Source organism: Pongo pygmaeus, chromosome 17 (genome assembly GCF_028885625.2).
Source record: "Pongo pygmaeus isolate AG05252 chromosome 17, NHGRI_mPonPyg2-v2.0_pri, whole genome shotgun sequence".
In the NCBI taxonomy this organism is placed as follows: Eukaryota; Metazoa; Chordata; class Mammalia; order Primates; family Hominidae; genus Pongo; species Pongo pygmaeus.
Genome location: NC_072390.2, coordinates 72,512,319 through 72,535,615, shown reverse-complemented (window position 1 = coordinate 72,535,615; position 23,297 = coordinate 72,512,319). Strand labels below are relative to the sequence as shown.

Below are 23,297 nucleotides of genomic sequence, written 5' to 3'. Positions count from 1 at the left end.
ACACAGATAAACCCCTCTCAGCGCCTGACTCTCGGAGCAATTGGGATGCTTCGCAGCGGGGCAGGGGCAGGGCCCGGAGCCACCGCCATCGCAGCCCGGGGAACAACGGACTCGGGGAAGCCCGGCCTGGCCCTTCAAGTACCGGGCCCAGCAAGGGCCAGGACCCTCCCTCCCTCCCTGCAATCGGTCCCCAAACTCGCTGAATGAAGCTCATTCAGTTTAGGTAATTTATCTGAAGACACATGGTTAGTAAAAGGCAGAACCCAGGTTTGTATTCCGAAGCCCTCGTTCTTTCCACCACATTATTATGGCCTTCCTAACGGTAATCCTTACAATTTTAAATGAACATATACCATAGCTCCTCTCCTGAACACCGAGGGACGTTGGCTCACGGAGGTTAGAAAGTTAACTCATCTGGCCGGGCGCGATGGCTCACGCCTGTAATCCCAGCACTTTGGGAGGCCGAGGTGGGCGGATCACAAGGTCAGGAGTTCGAGACCAGCCTAACATGGTGAAACCCCGTCTTTACTAAAAATACAAAAATTAGCTGGGCATGGTGGCACGGGCCTGTAATCCCAGCTACTCGGGAGGCTGAGGCAGAAGAATCGCTTGAACCCGGGAGGTAGAGGTTGCGTTGAGCCGAGATCGCGCCACTGCACTCCAGCCTGGGTGACAGAGCGAGACTCCGTCTCAAAAAAAAAAAAAAAAAAAGGAAGTTAACGCATCCCGCTGCGTCCCCTCCACCGCCGCGCACCCCGTCTCGCAGCTGGAGCGGTGTTTGCTGGTGACGTGAACTCAACCAGTCTCAAGCATCTGGGGATCGGGGCGACATCCTTGGTCTGGTTTGCAAGAGGACCCGCACGCCTCCAGCTGGGGCAGAATTGGAAGATTCAGAAAGGAAAGTTGGGTAGGCGGGGAAGGAAGGGTGCAAAAGTGACACTGTGCCAGGGTCTCCAGGGCCGCGGAACTCCGTGACAGGCAGCGCCTTCCGAACTGCACAAACGCGTGGGGCGGGCGTGTCTGGATCCGGAAGTTGCCTCTGCCCTCACCAAAGATGGCGGCCCCGGCGCCGCTCGCCCACCTCTCGTAACCAATGGAACCGCGGCGCTCGGCCGATTCTCGCGGGCGCCCTCAGATCTACGCTCTCTGATGCAACGCCGGACTCGCGGAAACCGCCGGTGCACGTTGGAGTCATAAGACGGCGGGTGTTGCAGTCTGTGTCCTTGGAGGTGACCAGGGCCACTGCAGGCATGGTGCTAGGTGGGTGAGACTCAGTGTGTGGCGCGGTGTTCCCTGCCTGGGGCAGGAACTCTGCTCCAGCCGGGTTCCGGCGCTTTCCTTAGTGCCTACCAGAGTGGGCGCCCCGCGAATGTTTGGGGACCGATTGCAGGGAGGGAGGGAGGGTCCTGGCCCTTGCTGGGCCCGGTACTTGAAGGGCCAGGCCGGACTTCCCCCGGGCTGCGATGGCGGTGGCTCCGGGCCTCGTTCCCCCGGGCTGCGATGGCGGTGGCTCCGGGCCCTTCCCCTGCCCCGCTGCTAAACCTCCCGATTGCGCGGAGACTCAGGCGCTGGGACGGGTTCAGACACAGGGTAGCCCCTACTCCTGCAGTTCTTCAAAGTGATCGTCAGGAAGGGGCTTTAGGATTCCAGTTGTTTTTCTCCCAGCCTCATTTTTTTATTGAGGTTTCCGGGGAGACCATACTGTGCAGTAGGAAAAAAAAAAAAGAAAGAGAGACCTGGATGATGTTAACTGTTCAGACCTACTAGTTGTGAGGCCTTCTGAAATTTTCCAACCTCAGAGCTTCTGTTTCCTTTAAAGACCAGAGGGAGCTGGTGTTTATTTGCCATCTCTACAAAAACTGGCACTGGGATATCTGATTTGTATGTGTTATTTTATTTCATCCTCAGTACAGCCTTTCAGGATGGGGATTGTTTTTCCTATTTTATACATAAAGAAATAAGCTCAGAAAGGTTAAGTAAATTCTCCAGAGTCACCCTGCCTTTTAAGTTGCAAAATCCAAGATTCCAGCGTATGTCTGATCAACTTCAAAGCCCTTGTTTTATTTTTGGGTGCCCAAGTAGATAGAATAAATATCACAAATTAAAATGATCAGAGTTCATTTTGAAAACCTGGATTATTAACTAATGTTTTTATGAGATGGATGTTATTAAAATGGAGTGGGGAAATAACTAGGATATTAATTTCTTATGGACCTCAATAATTTTTACTAATCGATGCTTGTTCTGTTTACAAAGGTAAGGAATGAATAAAGTAGTAAGGTGACTAATAGTTAATGGCCAGACCATAACTTACCCTCATTTTGCCAAACAGCAGAGCTGTACGTCTCTGACCGAGAGGGAAGCGATGCCACGGGAGATGGAACCAAGGAGAAACCATTTAAAACAGGTCTAAAGGTAGAGTCTCTTCTCATTAGGAAAATGAGACTGCATTTATTAATGACTTATGTAAATTATCGTGTGACTTGTCAAGAATTTAATTTCAAACGCTAGGTTCCAAAGAGAATTTTCAGAAAAGGGAAAGTAAGGAATGCATACAGATATGTGACTTTAAGATTGTTAGATGATCAAAGTCTAAACTTACTTTTTAACATTTTGGAAAAAGGTATCTTCTTTCTTACCACATGGCATTGCTGCTTGGAATTTTTCTCTCCAATGAGTCAGATTGCTGAGTTTTCAATTCTTGTAAAGATAAAAGTTACCTTTCCTCAGTTACAGTGAGCTCATGACCAGGGGGCTCCTGAGAGAGCTTTTGGTTAATTTACCACAATCCAGAGTGTGATCCTGAGATTTTACTCCAAGACCACCAAGAATGGATTAATTTGTCAGAGCTGACTCATGAGTCTGGAGCTTGAAGCTAGAATGCCAGTTTATTAAAGTGCTGTTATTTCTCAGGATCTAGAATCCTTGAATGAGTTTAGCTCATTCTCAAAGGGGTTTGTCAAGAGCTTGGACTCAGGCCAGGTGTGGTGGCTCACGCCTATAATCTCAACACTTTGGGAGGCCGGGGCAGGTGGATTGCTTCAGCCCAGGAGTTTGAGACCAGCTTGGGCAACTTGGTGAAATCCTATCTCCACAAAAAAACATAAAAATTAGCCCAGCATGGTGGTGCGTGCCTGTGATCCCAGCTACTCCGGAGACTGAGGTGAGAGGATTGCTTTAGCCTGGAAGGTGGAGGTTGCAGTGAGCCATCATTGCACCACTGCACTCTAGCCTGAGACCCTGTCTCAAAAGAAAAAACAAAAAAAGGGCTTGGACTCACAACATGGGTGTTAGGTAGTTGATTATATCAGAGTAAAGTGTGGCCTAAGACAACCTTCTTAAAATAGACCATGGACTTAGCTGTTGAACTCATATGCTAGAATCCATTGGCTACAACTGCCACATAAGGAAGATGGTTAAAAGTTCCTTCCTTGGGTCTGGGCTTTGGTGCCTCACGTGTGTAATCCCAGCACTTTGGGAGGCTGAGGCTGGAGGATTGCTTGAGCCCAGGAGTTTGAGAACAGCCTGGGCAACATGATAAGACCCTTATCTCTACAAAAAATTTAACTTCTTAAAATTTTTTTAATAAATTTAATTTAAAAAATAAATAGAGGCAGGATGTTAACCCTCCCAAAGTGCTGGGATCACTCAGCTGGGATCACACTCAGCCAACTACAAAAAATAAAAAAATAAAAAAAATTAGCCAGGCATGGTGGTATGCACCTGTGTTCCCAGGTTCACACCATTCTCCTGCCTCAGCCTCCTGAGTAGCTGGGACTACAGGCGCCCGCCACCACGCCTGGCTAATTTTTTGTATTTTTAGTAGAGATGGGGTTTCACCATGTTAGCCAGGATGGTCTCCATCTCCTGACCTGGTGATCCGCCCACCTCGGCCTCCCAAAGTGCTGGGATTACAGGCGTGAGCCACTGCGCCCGGCCTACTTTCCTTTTATTTTTTATTTCTTAATTTTAAATTTTATTTGTTTTGAGACAGGGTCTCGCTCTGTTGCTCAGGCTGGAGTGCAGTGGTGCAGTTTCTGCTCACTGCAAGCTCTGCCTCCTGGCCCCAGCTACTTGGGAGACTGAGATGGGATTACTTGAGCTCAGGAGGTTGAGGCTGCAGTGAGCCGTGATTGCATCACTGCTCTGCAGCCTGGACGACAACAAAAAAAAGTTCCTTCTTTGAACTGTATTAGGAAAAGCAGTGCCTTGACACTCCTTTTTCTGTGCATCCCCTTTTTTGTTAACTGTGTTATAACATTTATAGTTACTATCAAGTCCTCCTAATCTGGGAGCATTCTCCTCTCTTTTAGGTCATACTGTATGGTTATACTTTGGTGTGTCATACATGGGTACTTGTTTTTAATTTAATTTAATTTTTTTTTTTTTTTCAAGACAGGATCTTACTTTGTTGCCTAAGCTGGAGTGCAGTAGCGTGTTCATGGCTCACTGCAGCTTCAACCTCCTGGGCTTAAGGGATCCTCCCACCTCAGCCTTCCAAGTAGCTCGGACCACAGGGGCATGTCACCACACACAGTTAATTTGTTTCTTAATTGTAGTTACGAGATCTCATTGTGTTGCCTATGCTGGTCTTAAACTCCTGGGCTTAAGCAATCCTGCTGCCTTTGGCCTCCCAAAGTCCTGGGGCTACAGGCGTGAGCCACTACTCCTGGCTGGGTTTTACTTTTTAACCACTCTTAAGGGGAAATCTTTCATTTCTGGATTGTTGGGTGCCTCATTTTGCAGCTCCTGAAAACTGACAACACTGTTTAGATGAACGTTTGCAGAATGTCACTGTTAACAAAAGTGTAGCATTCTGATTTGGGAACTGATAGTTTGGCTCTTTCAATTTCAGTGATACAAAAGGAGGGATCAGTACAGACTGTCAGGTAGTAAGTGAATTCTGAATGACCTACATGTATTCATGGGACCTTCTCTCTTGGTTTTGCATTTTAATCAATGGCTATCTTTTTTTTTTTTTTTTTTTTTTTTTGAGACAGAGTTTCGTTCTTGTTGCCCAGGCTGGAGTGCAGTGGTGTGATCTTGGCTCACTGCAACCTCTGCCTTCCAGGTTCAAGCAATTCTCCCTGCCTCAGCCTCTTGAGTAGCTGGGATTATAGGCACCCGCCACCATGCCTAGCTAATTTCTTTTTTTTTTATTTTTAGTAGAGATGGTGTTTCACCATGTTGGCCAGGCCTGGTCTCGAACTCTTGACCTCAGGTGATCCCCTCACCTCGGCCTCTTAAAGTGCTGGGATTACAGGCATGTGCCACTGCGCCCGGTCCCTACATGTATTCTTACAATGTCTAGTTGTTAAAAGGATGAACTATTGAATGTTTTCTTTTTTTTCTTTTTTTTTTTTTTTTTTTTGAGAAGGAGTCTCACACTGTCACCCAGGCTGGAGTGCAGTGGTGCAATCTCAGCTCACTGCAACCTCTGCCTCCTGGATTCAAGAGATTCTTCTGCCTCAGCCTGCCGAGTAGCTGGGACCACAGGCATGCGCCACCACACCTGGCCATTTTTGTATTTTTAGTAGAGACAGGGTTTCATCATATTGGCCAGGCTGGTCTCGAACTCCTGACCTCATGATCCGCCTACCTCGGCCTCCCAAAGTGCTAGGATTATAGGCGTGAGGCACCGTACCCAGCCCTAGAATGTTTTCGAAAGATCCAGATTCCCTCCTTCTCTGCGGCAGTTGTAGAACTGAGAAAAAGTCCGTTTTTGCAGGCTGCAGATCTTGCAACAAGAGAATAATTCACTGCATTTCTTGTTTGATTTAATAACTTGGAAGAGATTTTGAAAGATTATTTGAGGCTTTAAAATATTCATCTTTTATGTACTTTCAACTATTTTTTAAAAACCACAAACAATAAACTTTTATCAAATGATATATAACGCAGCAATGCCTGATATGTCCCATTGGGGAAAGGAGGTATTCTACATGGGGGAATTTTTCAGATTAAATGAGTTTGGCTTTTTGTGTTTTTTTTTTTTTTTTGAGACGGAGTCTCGCTCTGTTGCCCAGGCTGGAGTGTAGTGGCGCCATCTCAGCTCACTGCAAGCTCTACAGGCGCCTGCCACCATGCCCAGCTAATTTTTTGTATTTTTAGTAGAGACAGGGTTTCACCGTGTTAGCCAGGATGGTCTCGATCTCCTGACCTGGTGATCCTCCCGCCGCCTTGGCCTCCCAAAATGCTGGGATTACAGGCATGAGCCTCTGCGCCCGGCTGCTTTTTGTGTTCTTAACCATTGTTTTGTTGAAAGTTTCAAAAATGTCTGACACTTCTCTGATTTCTCACAGAGAACTAACCTTTTAGATGTCACCTGCAGTTGACTTTTGCTGTCAGGTGTCTCTTCTGTTGTCCTTGTACCTGTGCTGGTTGCTACAGCCACTTAAGATCTGTTGCTTGTAGTCTGCTTTTCCTGGGGAACTGTATAGTGTATACCCGAACTTGCTGCAATTGTTTGTGAGAGGACCTCAGAGCTTCAGCTTTAACCAGTGTGCTGCTTTTTTTTTTTTTTTCTCTTGAGACGGAGTCTCGCTCTGTTGCCCAGGCTGGAGTGCAGTGGCACGATCTTGGCTCACTGCAAGCTCCGCCTCCTGGGTTCACGCCATTCTCCTGCCTCAGCCTCCCGAGTAGCTGGGACTACAGGCGCCCGCCACCACACCCGGCTAATTTTTTTGTATTTTTAGTAGAGATGGGGTTTCACCGTGTTAGCCAGGATGGTCTCGATCTCCTGACTTCGCCCGCCTCGGCTTCCCGAACTGCTGGGATTACAGGCGTGAGCCACCGCGCCCAGCCAACCAGTGTGCTTCTTAAATGTTCAACCAGTCACTGCGCCGACATCAGCTTTTGGCTGTTGGGGTCTTTATGCTTAGATTGTTCCAGTTGCCTTATAGTTGAGATGTTATTTTGATTTTAAGTATTGTGTAATGTTCAAGAAGTGTCTTTTTTCTCCTCCCTACCCAAGGCTTTGATGACAGTAGGAAAAGAACCATTTCCTACCATTTATGTAGATTCACAAAAAGAAAATGAGAGGTGGAATGTTATTTCTAAATCACAGTTGAAGAACATTAAAAAGATGTGGCATAGGGAACAAATGAAGAGTGAATCCCGGGAAAAGAAAGAGGTGAGTCCTGACCTTGTCACTGTGAACGTTGTTAAAGTTAGAACTCTGGAAACCATGTTAACAAACTGCTTCATCATTAAAATTAGGCAGAAGATAGTTTACGAAGAGAAAAGAACCTGGAAGACGCAAAGAAGATTACCATTAAAAACGATCCAAGTCTCCCAGAGCCAAAATGTGTAAGTTTGTTTATCTTTTCAAATACTGTGGACTTGGCTACATCACATCATTATTTCTGTGTATGAGGGGCATGTCACATGGTTTGTTCCTTTACATTTTGTTTTTACTTTCCTTTTATTTATTTATTTATTTTTCAGACAGAGTCTTGCTCTGTCGCCCAGGCCAGAGTGCAGTGGTTCAATCTCGGCTCACTGCAAGCTCCGCCTCCCGGGTTCACGCCATTCTCCTGCCTCAGCCTCCTGAGTAGCTGGGACTACAGGCGCCCACCACCACGCCTGGCTAATTTTTTGTATTTTTAGTAGAGACAGGGTTTCACCTCGGCCTCCCAAAGTGCTGGGATTACAGGCGTGAGCCACTGCGCCTGGCCTACTTTCCTTTTATTTTTTATTTCTTAATTTTAAATTTTAATTTATTTATTTTGAGGCAGGGTCTCGCTCTGTTGCTCAGGCTGGAGTGCAGTGGTGCAGTTTCTGCTCACTGTAGCCTCTGCCTCCTGGGCTCAAGCGATGCTCCCAAGTAGGGGGGACCACAGGCATGCACCACCACACCTGGCTAACTTTTATTTATTTTTAATTTTTGTAGAAACAGTCTCCCATATTGCCCGGGCTGGTTTCAAACTCCTGGGCTCAAGGGATCCTCCCACCTCAGCCTCCCAAAGTGCTGGGAATACAGGCGTGAGCCACCATGCCTGGCCTACTTTCCTTTCAGAAGGGACATAGAGAAATAATGTTTTAGAGTTATGAGGCTAGTTCCTTAGGGGTTCATTTTATTACACAGTTGAGTAAATGCATGTTGAATGAATTCTGTCCCAACTGAATGCCAGCAGATGGGGGACCCAGGCCTGGCTGCGCTTCATGATGTTGGTCAAGTGATTTAACCCTCTCTATTGTCAGTTTGCTTATAAAATGAAGAGGTTGAAATCTATGATTTTCATGTTTTATTTAAATAGAGTGAAAGTTTGTGAATTGTGAAATTAGGTTCACTCTTCTTCTGTTCTTTCTGGAACCCAAATAGATTGCTGGACTATGAATGAAAATGGTTTGATTTCCAGTAGTTCTTATTTTATTTTATTTTATTATTTATTTATTTATGAGACAGAGTTTCACTCTTGTCACCCAGGCTGGAGTGCAGTCGGGAGATCTCGGCTCACTGCAACCTCCACCTCCCGGGTTCAAGTGATCCTCCTGTCTCAGCCTCCCAAGTAGCTGGGATTACAGGTGCCTGCCACCATGCCTGGCTAATTTTTGTATTTTTAGTAGAGACGGGGTTTCACCATGTTGGCCAGACTGGTCTCAAACTCCTGACCTCAGGTGATCTGCCCACCTCAGCCTCCCAAAGTGCTGGGATTACAGGCTTGAGCCACCACACGCAGCCAGATTTCCAGTAGTTCTTATTGCTGATGAATTTTTGTATTATTTTCTTAGTAATGGAGCTGGGGTTTTTTGGCCACATTCTCCAGCCCCTTCCTCTACTCATCTCCTCTCTCCTTCATCCCCCAAACAAAAGCTAGGCTTCTTAGATACCATATTCTGGAAGGTATTGAAGCAACTATGGGGTCACGGAAAAGGCTCCATGTGGACTGGGATTGTTGCCGTTGTGGGAAGCAAGTGCTCCACTTATGACAAAGGAATTCATTTATTAATTAATTTTATCTAGCAATATCTGCAATTCTTCTGGGTGTTTCTCATTATCAGTTTTACACTAAGAAAGAAGACTTGGATTGTTTTTTTTGTTTTGTTTTAAACTGCGCCAATACAGCGAAATGTGTTTGGTTCTGAGCTGCAGTAGAGGGGCTGTCTCCAGTTTTGCACCATTTGTGATTTTTAACACTTTACTACCATCTGCCTAATATTAGTGAAAAAGTTGGTGTGTATAAATAACATTATTGAACAAATGTTGTTTATTTCAATTTGACAGGTGAAGATTAGTGCATTAGAAGGATATAGAGGCCAAAGAGTAAAGGTGTTTGGCTGGGTCCACAGGCTGCGCAGGCAAGGTAAATGGCAAAAGCTTTTCCTTCTTTTTAATTTTTAAATATCCCTGCTCTTAGATGAAGAAAAACATACAAAGATTTGCAGGAGTTTTTTTCTCCCCCCTTTTTCTTAAGACAGAGTCTCACTTTGTTGCCCAGGCTGGAGTACAGTGGTGCTATCTTGGCTCACTGCAGCCTCCGCGTCTCAGGTTCAAGCAATTCTCCTGCCTTAGCCTCCTGAGTAGCTGGGATTACAGGTACCTGCCACCACACCTGGCTGATTTTTGTAATTTTAGTAGAGACAGTGTTTCACCATGTTGGCCCATCTGGTCTGGAACTCCTGGCCTCAGGTGATCCACCGTCTTGGCCTCCCAAAGTGCTGGGATTACAAGTATGAGCCGCTGCGCCCGGCCGTCTTTTTTTTTTTTTTTTGGTATGCTGGCTAGACTTGAACTCCCCCCAGCCATCCTCCTGCCTCAGTCTCCTGAACAGCTGGGATTACAGGCACATAGCACCTCACCTGGCTTTAAAGGATAGAGTGATTTATATCTTAAATTTGTTCTTGTTTAAAATGACTATTGAAAGTATAAAAATTTTTAAATGCTATTTTAATGGTTAGCAATTATAGTGATGAAGATGTGTCCAGTAAATATTTGTCAAGTTGAGTTTTAATTGTTTAGTGAAAACCAAGGGATGTTACTATAGGAAGTTTACATCTGAGTCTGAAACTTGGCCATAGTTTTGACTCTTATAAACAGTATATTTGCATTCTCCCTTGGTTCTGACATTTTGTTTTCTCTTTCCCTTTTTATTATATATTTTATAATATATAAACATGTCACTTTTACTATTTATTATAAGGGATTAGCAAATCTTTCATTGAAAAGTGGGATAGGCCAGGTGCGGTGGGTCACGCCTATAATCCCAGTACTTTGGGAGGCCAAGGCAGGTGGATCGCCTGAGGTCAGGAGTTCAAGACCAGCCTGGCCAACATGGTGAAACCTCGTCTCTACTAAAAATAACAAAAATTAGCCGGGTGTGGTTGTGGGCACCTGTAATCCCAGCTACTCTAGAGGCTGCGGCAGGAGAAGCACTTGAACCTGGGAGGCAGAGGTTGCAGTGAGCCGAGATCATGCCATTGCACTCTAGCCTGGGCGACAAAAGCGAAACTCCATCTGAAAAAAAAGTGGAGGTGGATGAGACAAAAATACAAATGAAATGTTTTAAGTAGATTTCAGTAATTGGACCTTTAGGACATAAATAAGAAAAAGTGATTTTGTTCAAGAACATTTATGCATCACCCGCTGAGTGCACAGTACTACCCCAGGCATTGCAGGGGACTCAAGGGTAGATAAGGCATAATCCCTTAACTCATGTTGCCTTCTGTCTTGCTTTCCCCTGGTTGTGTGGATCTTGGGGATCATGTAGGATTTGAAAGTCCAATACATTGAAAATAAAATATTTTACAAATCCTGAGTAGTGGTATTACCAATGGGTATCTCAGGGGCAGGGAGCCATGTGGGAGGTCTGAACTTCAATGTTTAACCTTGGAGTTTCCTTTAGATAAGATTAAGTCATGGCTGAGTGCAATGGCTCACACCTGTAATCTCAGCACTTTGGGAGGCTGAGGTAGGAGGATTGCTTGAGCCCAGGAGCTTGAGACCAGTCTGGGCAACACAGTGAGACCCCTGTCACTACAAAATAATTAGCCAGGTGTAGTGGCATGTGCCTGTAGTCCAGCTGTCTGGGAGGGTAAGGTGAGAGGTTTGCTTGAGCCCAGGAGGTAGAGGCTGCAGTGAGCTGTGATTGTGCCACTGCACTCTAGCCTGGGTGACAAAGTGAGACCCTATCTTTAAAATTATATATATATATAAAATTTAATGCCTTGAGAACAGTCTGCCTAAATTATTAATTTTTCATTTTTTAGGAAAGAATTTAATGTTTCTGGTGTTGCGAGATGGTACAGGTTATCTTCAATGTGTCTTGGCAGATGAGTTGGTAAATATTTTCTCTTATTTATGCCTGAAAATTAGATGTTTTCAGTAGATTCCTTTATTGTTTTGTATACATTCATTTAAAACTTTTATGTCGACAATGAATGTCTGAATCAAAACATCACATTGTATACCATAAACATGCAATTTTTATCTGTTTATTATACCTTAATAAGGCTAGGGGGAGAAAACTTTTGTGGAAAATTTCCAGCACATTACAAAATAGAACCATATAAAAAATCCTCAAATGCCCATCACCCAGCTTCTGTAACTACCTATATATGGCTACTCCTGGTACGATATTGCCCCTCAGACATCGTATCATTTTATTTAATTATACATGCTTATGCATCTCTAAGAAAAATAATGTGGCTGGGCGTGGTGGCTCATGCCTGTAATCTCAACACTTTGGGAGGCTGAAGTGGGCAGACTGCTTGAGCCCAGGAGTTTGAGACCAGCCTGGCAACATGGTGAAATCCTATCTCTACAAAAAATACAAAAATTAGCCAGGTGTGGTGGTGCATATCTGTAGTCTCAGCTACTCAGGAGGCTGAGGTGGGAGGATCTCTTGAGCCAGGGAGGCAGAGGTTGCAGTGAGCCAAGATGATGCCACCACCTTCCAGCCTGGGCAACAGAGTGAAACCTTGTCTCAAAAAAAAAAAAAAAAAAGAGATAGTGTAGTCATCTACTATTATCACACCCTCCACCAAATTAATACAAGTACTAAATATGATCTAATATCCAGATTCTTGTTATCAGTTCGTACTGCCTTTTTATAGTTGATTGATTTGAATGAGGAATCTAACAAGATTAACATGCTGCATTTAGTGATATGACTTGAAATTTTCTTTGTAACTCTGCTGCTCCCTTTGCATTCTCTTTTCTTTTGCACCCCCGCGCCCCCTCCCCCTTACTATACATTTGTTGGGAAAACCCTGGTGGATTGTCTTGTGGAACTTCTCACATTCTGGATTTGGTTGTTTGCATCCTTGTGGTGTCGTTTAGCGTGTTCTTTTAGTGTCTGTAGTTTTTATAAATTGGAGGTTAGGTCTGATTAGGTTCAGTTTTTTCGCACAACTGCTTCACGGGCAAAGCTGTGTTCTTTTAGTTGCATCATGTCAAGAGGCACGTAAGGTGTGGTTGTATTTTTCTTTTTTTTATTTGAGACAGAGTCTTGCTCTGTCACCCATGCTGGAGTGCAGTGGTGTGATCTCAGCTTAGTGCAACCTCTGCCTCCCAGATTCAAGTGATTCTCTTGCCTCAGCCTCCCGAGTAACTGGGACTACAGGTGCATGCCACCACACGCAGCTAACTTCTGTATTTTTAGTAGAGACAGGTTTTTGCCATGTTGGCCAGGCTGGTCTTGAACTCCTGACCTCAGGTGATCCACCCGCCTCGGCCTCCGAAAGTGCTGGGATTACAGGTGTGAGCCACTGTGCCCGGCCGGTTATCTTTTTTATGACTAGTGGGTTTAGGTGTTGGCAGCCTGACTTCTTTCTTTTAAAGTTCCCCATCAGTTTTTTCCTAATGACTTTAGTAAGAAGTGATTATAGTGTAGATGGGCTCTGTATGGTTTTGTTTGTTTGTTGTTTTGAGACACAGGGTTTCTCAAAAAGAGTACAGTGGCATCATCATAGCTCATTGCAGCCTCGACTTCCCAGGCCCAAGCAATTCTCCCACCTCAGCCTCCCGAGTAGTTAGGACTATAGGCAAGAACCACCACACCCAGCTAATTTTTATTTTATTTCTCCCTTTGTTGTCCAGGCTGGTCTTGAACTCCTGGGCTCCAGTGAGCCTCTCACCTCAGCCTCCCAAAGTGTTGGGATTACAGGCATGAACCACTGTGCCTAACCTGTATGTTACTTTAATAGTCTAGATTTTTAAAAATAAATAAATAAACTGTCCAGATATTTTTAAGTGATGTGGGTCAGTGTCATTTATCCATGTATGTAAAATGTGTATTTACATGTATATGTATATATTTACATGTATGTGTCTATATATAGATAAACCTGTGTCTTCCACAAAAATATCTATATTTTAATATTAAGAATCAGTGGCCATCTCACTCTTTATTTTACTAGTATTTGATCAGATAACTTGTTTGTAAACAATCCCTTTAACTTTCTATATGGTAGAATTTTTAAATCAATGTGAATAATTAAATTTGAGCTTTGACCTTTTTATAGTGTCAGTGCTACAATGGAGTACTCTTGTCCACGGAGAGCAGTGTTGCAGTGTATGGAATGCTAAATCTTACCCCAAAGGGCAAGCAGGTGAGTGGATTGAGTTTCGCACTGGGTGAATGAATAGTTTATTTACTGGTTTGTTTTCCAGTGTCTTTGTTTGTACATTTGGCATATGTATTAGGGTTCTTCAGAGGGACAGAACTAGTAGGATAGATGTATTTATGAAAGGGAGTTTTTAAGGAGGATTGGCTCACAAGATCACAAGATGAAGTCCCACCATAGGCCATCTGCAAGCTGTGGAGCAAGGAAGCCAGTAGTGGCTGAGTCCAAGTTCAAAAGCCTCAAAAGTAGGGAAGCCGACAGGGCAGCCTTCAGTCTGTGGCTGAAGGCCCAAGAGCCCCTAGCAAAGAGCTGGTGTAAGTCCAAGAATCCAAAAGCTGAAGAACTTGGAGTCTGATGTTCGATGACAGGAAGCATCCAGCACTGGAGAAAGATGAAGGCTGGAAGACCTAGCAAGTCTGCTCTTCCACCTTCTTCCTCCTGCTTTTTCTAGCCAGACTGGTAGCTGATTGGGTGGTGCCCACCCACATTGAGGGTGGGTCTACCTCTCCCAGACCACTGACTTAAATGTTAATCTTCTCTGGCAGCACCCAGATACACCCAGAAAACACTTTGTATCCTTCATTCCAATCAAGTTGACACTTAATATTAACCATCACAGCATATAAATACAATAAATGTGAAATACATGTCAAATTCAATATGCCTTTTCCAGTGAAATATGTACATTGTACAACTCAGGTGATAAAAAGAATACAATGATTTCCAGTCTTACGGAATTCCTGAATCATCCTCATGGGCTATACTATAGCCACTGTGCTGTAGATATATGAATTACTTTTCAGCCAGATGGAAATAAAAACTTAACAGCCCACCTAAAAATGTTCAGAGAATTTCTTATTAGAATTTGAGCCTGTTTTTCTTGGTTTTTTTTGAGACGGAGTTTCGCTCTTGTTGCCCAGGCTGGAGTGCAATGGTGCTATCTCCACTCACCGCAACCTCCACCTCCCGGGTTCAAGCGATTCTCCTGCCTCAGCCTCCCAGGTAGCTAGGATTACAGGCATGTGCTGCCATGCCCAGCTAATTTTGTATTTTTAGTAGAGATGGGATTTTTCCATGTTGGTCAGGCTGGTCTTGAACTCCCAACCTCAGGATATCCACCCACCTCAGCCTCCCAAAGTGCTGGGATTACAGGCGTGAGCCACTGCGCCTGGCCAAGTAAAGTGATTTTTATGGCACCAAGATAATTATATGTTCCATATATGTGGCTTTTAAAATGAATTGCTTTCTAATGAAATTATTAGGGAGAATTTGAATTTTTACTATATGTGTGTTTCAAAGATAAACAGCTTTTAATAAAACCTTTGCATTTAAGAAGTTAATGGGTGCCAATACGTTAATTTAAAGTAGGTGAGTAAGGCCGGGCGCAGTGGCCCATGCCTGTAATCCTAGCACTTCGGGAGGCTGAGGCAGGCAAATTGCCTGAGTTCAGGGGTTTGAGACCAGCCTGGGCAACTTGGTGAAACCCTGTCTCAACTAAAAATACAAAAAATTAGCTGGGTGTGGTGGCGCACGCCTATAAACCTCAGCTACTCGGGAGGCTGAGGCACGAGAATTGCTTGAACCCGGGAGGGAGAGGTTGCAGTGAGCTGAGATTGTGCCACTGCACTCCAGCCTGAGCGACAGCAAGACACTCTGAAAAAATTAATTAATTAATTAATTAAAGTAGGTGAGTAGAAGCTAAAAAAATATACCAACATGTTAACAGTAGTTAGTAGGGACTCCAGGTTGTGGGATTACAGTTTATTTTGTAGTTTGTGCATTTCTTTTTTTTTTTTTTTTTTTTTTTTTTTTTTTTGAGATGGAGTTTCGCTCTGTCGTCCGGGCTGTAGTGCAGTGGTGCAGTCTTGGCTCACTACAACCTCCACCTCCTGGGTTCAAGCAATTCTCCTGTCTCAGCCTCCTGAGTAGCTGGGACTATAGGCGTGTGCCACCATGCCTGGCTAATTTTTTGTATTTTTAGTAGAGATGGGGTTTCACCTTGTTGGCCAGGATGGTCTCAATTTCCTGACCTTGTGATCCACCCGTCTCGGCCTCCCGAAGTGCTGGGATTACAGGTGTGAGCCACCACACCCAGACCCAAGTATCTTTTAAAAATAGAAATGCACAGGCTGGGCACGGTGGCTCATGCCTGTAATCCCAGCACTTTGGGAGGCCGAGGTGGACGGATCATGAGGCCAGGAGATCAAGACCAGCTTTGCCAACATGGTGAAACCCTGTCTCTACTAAATATACAAAAATTAGCCAGACGTGGTGGTGGGCGCCTGTAATCCCAGCTGCTCGGGAGGCTGAGGTAGGAGAATCGCTTGAATCCAGGAGGCGGAGGTTGCTGTGAGCCAAGATTGCATCACTGCACTCCAGCCTGGGCGACAGAGTGAGACTCCGTCTCAAAAAAAAAAAAAAAAAAAAAAAGATATTTGTGTGTATGTGAGTGTGTATTTATCCAGAAAGAATATTGATAAAAATATCAATATAAAACTAAACTAAGGCTGAGAATTAGGAGGTTCTTAAAAATCTCAGCTTACCAAAACTGACATAAATTAAAATCCTCAATACTGTTAATTTTTTATTTCCTTTTCCCTCTTTCTCTGGACCCCACTTTTAAAAAATGCAGGCTCCAGGTGGCCATGAGCTGAGTTGTGACTTCTGGGAACTAATTGGGTTGGCCCCTGCTGGAGGAGCTGACAACCTGATCAATGAGGAGTCTGACGTTGACGTCCAGCTCAACAACAGACACATGATGATCCGAGGAGAAAACATGTCCAAAATCCTAAAAGCACGATCCATGGTCACCAGGTGCTTTAGAGATCACTTCTTTGATAGGGGGTACTATGAAGTAAGTATGCGTTCGTCAGCTTTTGCAAACAGTAACATTTTTTGCCATTTTGAAACTTGAATAGTGGTGCTCGCGATAAGCATTGATTTATTCCTTCTTTGCATTTGAACAGGTTACTCCTCCAACATTAGTGCAAACACAAGTAGAAGGTGGTGCCACACTCTTCAAGCTTGACTATTTTGGGGAAGAGGCATTTTTGACTCAGTCCTCTCAGTTGTACTTGGAGACCTGCCTCCCAGCCCTGGGAGATGTTTTTTGTATTGCTCAGTCATACCGGGCAGAGCAGTCCAGAACACGAAGGCACCTGGCTGAGTATGAAGTTGTCTTTTTGTTTTATTTCTTTCTAGGTAATATCTTTAGAGAAGAAATCTTAGTGTAGGTAAATTATGTCTATGTTTAAAAAAACAGAAAACTGATATATTAAGTGGTTAATGGAAGAACATATAACAAAGTTTTGCCACCTTAGATCATAGCTAAGTTCTCTTTTTTCACTTTGACTTGATCTTTTATATATAAAGGAGCAAACAAGAAATTGCTACTCAGTGGAGAAGAGGGGAGTCCACAGCTAATTTGCAAAGTTGGGAATTGGTAGCATTGTTGGCATTTTATGGACAGCTTTCCAATGTTAAAAGCCTTGCTGGATAAAACAGTGCAGGAGAAAAGCAGTGCTGAGCTATTGTCTCGTTCTTCAGGTACACACACGTGGAAGCCGAGTGTCCTTTCCTGACCTTTGACGACCTCCTGAACCGGTTGGAGGACTTGGTTTGTGATGTGGTAGATCGAGTATTGAAGTCACCTGCAGGGAGCGTAGTGCATGAGCTCAACCCGGTAGGTGCAGTGTTTATGGGAAGAGAAAGTCACAGTCCTTTTTTGGAAGACAATGAAGTCTTCACCCTCAGTTTTTGTAGATTTGGTGGCTTGGTGAGCTGAAATAAGTGACTAATTATTTTGAAGACTAGAATTTGATGTTAGTCACTGTCGATAATTTTATAATGTTTCCAGTTATGTAAGAAGAGGCTCATGTTTTCCATTTTAGGAATGTCTACATAGTTTTCTAGTCTGAAGTTTTATATATATATATATATATATATATTTTTTTTTTGAGATGGAGTCTTGTTCTGTTGCCCAGGCTGAAGTACAGTGGCGTAATCTCTGCTCACTGCAACCTCTGCCTCCCAGGTTCAAGCGATTCTCCTGCCTCAGCCTCCTGAGTAGCTGGGATTACAGGAGCCCACCACCACCCCCAGCTAATTTTTGTATTTTTAGTAGAGATGAGGTTTTACCATGTTGGCCAGGCTGATCCCAAACTCCTGACCTCAAGTGATCTGCCCACCTCAGCCTCCCAAAATGCTGGTGTTACAGGCATGAGCCACCACGCCTGACTGAAGTAATATTTTATAATAATAATATTTTATAATAATAGTTTTTTAATGGAAATTTTAGTGTTAATGTTTATATTTATATATATACACATGATATTTTTCCTTTCTTCTATAGAACTTTCAACCCCCTAAACGGCCTTTCAAACGGATGAACTATTCAGATGCTATTGTTTGGCTAAAAGAACATGATGTAAAGAAAGAAGATGGAACTTTCTATGAATTTGGAGAAGTAGGTATTCCTTTCTCTCATTGTTTCCAAGGTGGGATTGGGCTCCAATTCTCTTCTGGTTAATGAACTAGTAATGTGGGTGGCATCTGCCTGTCCTCAAATAAATGGTAACAGCAGAACCTGCTTCATGGGGTTGCCTGCAGATTCACTGAGTTAACAGAGTCAGCCTTAGGACAGTGCCTGTTCTGTAGCAACCAGTAAGTGTGAGTGAGTTTCTTCTCTTTTCTTTTCTTTTTTTTTTTTGAGACGGAGTCTCGCTCTGTCGCCCAGGGAGTGCAGTGGCATGATCTCTGATCTTGGCTCACCACAACCTCTGCCTCCTGGATTCAAGCGATTTTCCTGCCTCAGCCTCCCTAGTAGCTGGGACTACAGGCGCATACCACCATGCCCAGCTCATTTTTTAATTTTTAGTAGAGACAGGGTTTCACCATGTTGGCCAGGATGGTCTCGATCTCTTGACCTCGTGATCTGCCCGCCTCAGCCTCCCAAAGCGTTGGGATTATAGATGTGAGCCACCACTCCTGGCCAAGTGTGAGTTTCTAAGCTGCCTTCACGTCTCATGCTTTGCCTCTTCCCTCTTCCTTCATTGCTCTTCCTTGGCCACAGCTTATAAGCTCTCTTTATCATTCTCTAGGCTGGCAGGAGTGCTTTAGAAGGTTGTGAAGCCTTTGAAATCACATGCAAAATGTTGGTATATAGATACAGATATTTTTTTTTTTCTGGAAATGTATCTTATGCTTTTAAAAAGAGGTTCATCCCCTCCCCCAAAACAGTGATTTAAAACTCCTTAATGTGGAAGGTGAGAAACAAGATAGCCATTGGTTAAAAATGCAAAACCAAGAGAGAATGTGTTGGAGAAGGTAGCCTAGTGCCCCAGATAAACTTAGCATTTCGGTTTTGCCTGAGAACCACTCTCCCAGCATGCACTCGGGTTGCAAATTTTCTTTCTTTGGGACAGCGTCTCCATCTGTCATCCAGGCTGGAATGCATTGGTACGATCATAGTTGGCTACAACCTTGAACTCCAGAGTTCAAGTGATCCTCCTACATCAGCCTCCAAAAGTGCTGGGATTACAGGTGTGAGCCACCATGCCCAGCTAATTTTTTATTATTTGTAGAGATGGCGTCTCCCTATGTTGCCCAGGCTGGTCTCAAACTCCTTGGCTCAAGCAATCCTCCCACCCCGGCCTCCCAAAGTGTTGGGATTACAGGCGTGAGCCACTGCGTCTGGCTCAAGTTTCCAACACTATGCTAGGCCCTCTTTCCTATGCATTTAACCATTACTTACATAATATTTGCACATCTAATTGTTTTACAGTTGAAATGTGTGTAGCTGCTGCTAACTAGTTTTGGGTTTTAGAAGGAATTAGTAGGAGAAACAATATACTAGGTCTATGTAAAGCACTCATTGTTTTTGTGAATTCAGTTTTTTTTTCTTTTTTTTTTTTTTTTTTAAAGAGATGGAGGTATTGCTATGTTGACTGGGCTGGTCTCGAACTCCTCGCCTCAAGCAGTCCTCTCACCTCGGCCTCCCGAGTGTTGAGATTATAGGCGTGAGCCACACTGTGCCCAGCCTGTGAATTCAGTTTATGATGTATAATGACAAAATTTTGTATTGAGAACTTGAATACTTTTAGTGTACCTAATACTTAGTAAAATAGTGTAGTTGATTGGAAAGAACACAAGCTGTGGAGTCAGAAGGCCCCCCCAGATGGGCTTAGCTCCCACCTCTTTTCTTTTGTGCTGTGTAACTGAAGACCAGTGACCCCCTCTCAGGTTCCTTATCTCTACCTTGGAAGTAACATCTGTTTTGCAAGATTGTGGGGACTACAGGAGCTAAATGCCTAGCTAGGACAATGGCAGGGGGAGCCTGTCAGCATTTACTATACATTGCTATTGTTCCACACACATGAGGACACTAGAGTAGATACATGGCCCTCAGGCTTTGGGGGGTATGAAATAAGACCTGTTTTACCCTAACTAAATCTTATGCAGAACCCCGCCATGTAATAAGGCAGATGCAAGCTGAGAGACTAGAGCTCTCGCGCTCATCTCCTGTTGCCTGTCGGCGTCTCTGAGGACGCAAGGGCTCCAGGGCCTGGAGCTTGAAAACAGGTGTGCTGGGTGATTGCTACCTCCATTTCACTTCTTCATTAAACAAATATATGAGTCTTCTCCAGTTCTCTCAATCCGTTTTTACTAGGACAAGAGTTTTCAGTTTTAACTTATGTGTTAACTTTAATTTATGTGTGGTACAGAAGGATGTTTTGAGAGAGAAACTGATGAGCTTAAGTCATCATGTAACATTGTTTGGCTAACTATTCCAGGTGTGCTTACACTTACCAGTTTGATATTGGTTATTTGTCTTATGATTGTGTCTTTCTGTCATCGAAGGCATAACTGATTGATTACAACAGGAAAGAAGGGCAGATAACAGGGGAGTTTAAAGATTAGTGTCATTAGTAATATACTCTGTGTGTAGATCAATGATGTTCTGGAGCATTCATGATTACCATATTCCTTATGGGACTAAGTGGACCTCATTTGCTTCAGAGCTAGACAAAACAGGCCACTGAGAAAAATACTGAGCTGTGTCTAGTCACAGCTTGGGGCTGGCTTTTGTTTTTGTTTTTTTGATTTTCCTTCATCAAGCAGCATGGTGCTTGAGATATGCTATAAAGGGAGACAGATCTTTTACACTTCATTAAATAACTGAGTTTTAAGAATATGTTTATTTCTTTTTGAGAGAAATTATTCTTTATACAAATGTGTATGGGTTAAGGGTAGGTGTGTATCCTCTACTCTGTTGAATTGATAGGAGGAAGGACTGGTACAGGGTGAAGGAGTTGCTTCTGTCTTGTTGCGATCTAAGTTGTAAATGTTAATGAAGTCTTGTTTAACCTCAGGATATCCCAGAAGCTCCTGAGAGACTGATGACAGACACCATTAATGAACCAATCTTGCTGTGTCGATTTCCTGTGGAGATCAAGTCCTTCTACATGCAGCGATGTCCTGAGGATTCCCGTCTTACTGAATCTGTCAGTTTCTGTTTCAAAGAGTATTAATAATTTTGCTTTTTAAGGGGGTGGGGACTGTCATCTGGAATCAGGTACAGCTCGTGGCAAATATTTCATTCTCTATCTAGAATGACAATATTTAAAGACGTTGGGTTTTTCCCCTCCCCTGATTGAAGCTGACGTGCTTTGTTAACTTAGAGAAATGTAAATATTTGAATATTACATGATCACAGTGGCTCCTTTAGCCCTTGGAGCTTAATTGTAATTTTCATTTAAACTCTAGGGCAGTGCTGTGTCTGATCACTTGATAGTAATTGTGTATCTTTTTTCACTTATATTTAAAGGTCGACGTGTTGATGCCCAATGTTGGTGAGATTGTGGGAGGCTCAATGCGTATCTGCGATAGTGAAGAAATACTGGCAGGTTATAAAAGGGAAGGGATTGACCCCACTCCCTATTACTGGTATACGGATCAGGTAAAACCATTTTTTTAAGCACTGAATATTTTTTTCACTGTAATCGTTCTGTATATATTGAAATTTTTAAAAGGGGAGAATTTAGGGTAGTACTTTGATATTTGAATGAGCTGTGTTCAGTTTGCAGGTTATAATAATGTGGTGTGCGAATATTGCCAGCTTTGTCTTGGCCAAGTTATATGTTAATTTCATTTGAAAACCTGTTTAACGGCTGGCTTGTTGATTGCAGCTGAGTTTTAAAAAATTGATCCTACCAGTATCTAGTACCCTTCTTCATTTTCCTCTTATAAAAGAGACACTGACTTATTTTAAAAGTTTTTAAAAATCTCTTCTTTCTAGGGTGGTACTTATTCCCTGGTTGATTTTTCATACCAAATTATTTCTTTACACATGGTTCATGAAGGCATAGAGATTAAGTGCTGGGATTACAGGCACGAGCCACTGAATCTGGCCATAGTTGAATTCTTAACCACAGTGAGCTAACTAACTCCTTTCATGGTGGAAAATTTTAACTACCTTAGATGGAAGTTTTAACTAAGTATTTACTCCTCTTTCTTTTTTTTTTTAAACAGAGAAAATACGGTACATGTCCCCATGGAGGATATGGCTTGGGCTTGGAACGATTCTTAACGTGGATTCTGAATAGGTATCACATCCGAGACGTGTGCTTATACCCTCGATTTGTCCAGCGCTGCACGCCATAACCATTTTCTCCAGAAGCGTGGAGGAAAGATTATGAAAGGAACAGGCTCTTTAAAAAAGAAAACAAAAAGCCAGAATCTTCCTTTTTTTGTTTCATTGGGGTTTTCTCTTTCTGGTTCTTTCTACTACCATAAAAACTATGTCAAATCACCTGAACATCGAGTGATATTAAGATTGTCATCTTAAGAAAAAATATCCATTACGAAGTTCGGGGAAGACACCTGGCATGAAACTGTAGTTAGGGATACATTTCAGCATTTTACTCACTTTATTCAAGTTATTCATTTTATTCAAGTTACATGTATATATAATTCAACAATTTTAGATTATGGTGTAAGATACTCCAGTAACTTATCTTTCTGTCCTTTTAAGTATACCTGGAATTCTTTGATTTATTTTATTGCATCAATGAGTTAAAACAAAAATCTGGGGGGAAGAAATTGGCAATATCGTATAAAAATCTGCTCATATTAGAACACAGTATAATTCAGCAGTAGACACTAGAATCAAATGAATAGTCTTTTGTACCAGTTATTAATCTTTTCTAACTCTGCTTAGCTGCTTATAATCCTGAGGCATAGAAATTGATATGGAAGGATTTGTAAAAATAGAATTGCCTTAAAGGATTTGAAGTAAGAGCATAATTTTGGGGAGAGTTTTTTAGTGATTCACAATATCCCTCTTAGCATTAGTTTAAGGTAAAGAGGCAGATTGATGTTCCCTCTTTCCTGGTAATTCCTAAGTAACTAAGAATAAGTTCCAAAAGAAATTGTAGCTGGAATCTTAGTAACAATTGTGAGTGGCTGTTTGAGTTGCCCCCACCATGTCCTTAGATCTAATCTGTGCTACCTTATTAACTCACAGCAGGCTTACTAAATGGCTTCATTTCAGATTTAGTTGATTTCTCCACCAAATGCATGTCATGTATTCTCAATAGGCCGTATTCCCAGCAGTCAATAAATGAACAACAATAAAAACTCTTTGCTGGCTTAATTTTCTTAAAGCTAAACATCTCTTTGTCACATTTGTTCATGCTTTTGCAATTATTTTATCTTTTTTATGATGTATATAT

The 23,297-nt window shown here is 43.1% G+C and overlaps 1 protein-coding gene across 2 annotated transcripts; it reads left to right on the top strand.

The window, feature by feature from the left end:
• The first annotated feature begins 748 nt into the window (after window positions 1–748).
• On the top strand, window positions 749–23,234 carry NARS1 (asparaginyl-tRNA synthetase 1). Of its 2 annotated transcripts, none has more exons than XM_054461091.2 (14): window positions 749–1,260; window positions 2,333–2,415; window positions 6,974–7,132; window positions 7,219–7,308; window positions 9,227–9,305; window positions 11,209–11,279; window positions 13,465–13,551; window positions 16,199–16,420; window positions 16,533–16,732; window positions 17,113–17,248; window positions 17,918–18,031; window positions 20,937–21,068; window positions 21,392–21,523; window positions 22,096–23,234. In XM_054461091.2, the coding sequence occupies exons 1-14, from the start codon at window positions 1,251–1,253 to the stop codon at window positions 22,225–22,227; spliced, it is 1,647 nt and encodes a 548-aa protein (XP_054317066.1). In that variant the 5' UTR covers window positions 749–1,250; the 3' UTR covers window positions 22,228–23,234. The 2 variants fall into 2 exon arrangements, with proteins under 2 accessions (XP_054317066.1, XP_054317067.1); XM_054461092.2 differs by having other exon boundaries at window positions 782–1,260; window positions 2,336–2,415.
• The last annotated feature ends 63 nt before the right edge of the window (window positions 23,235–23,297 follow it).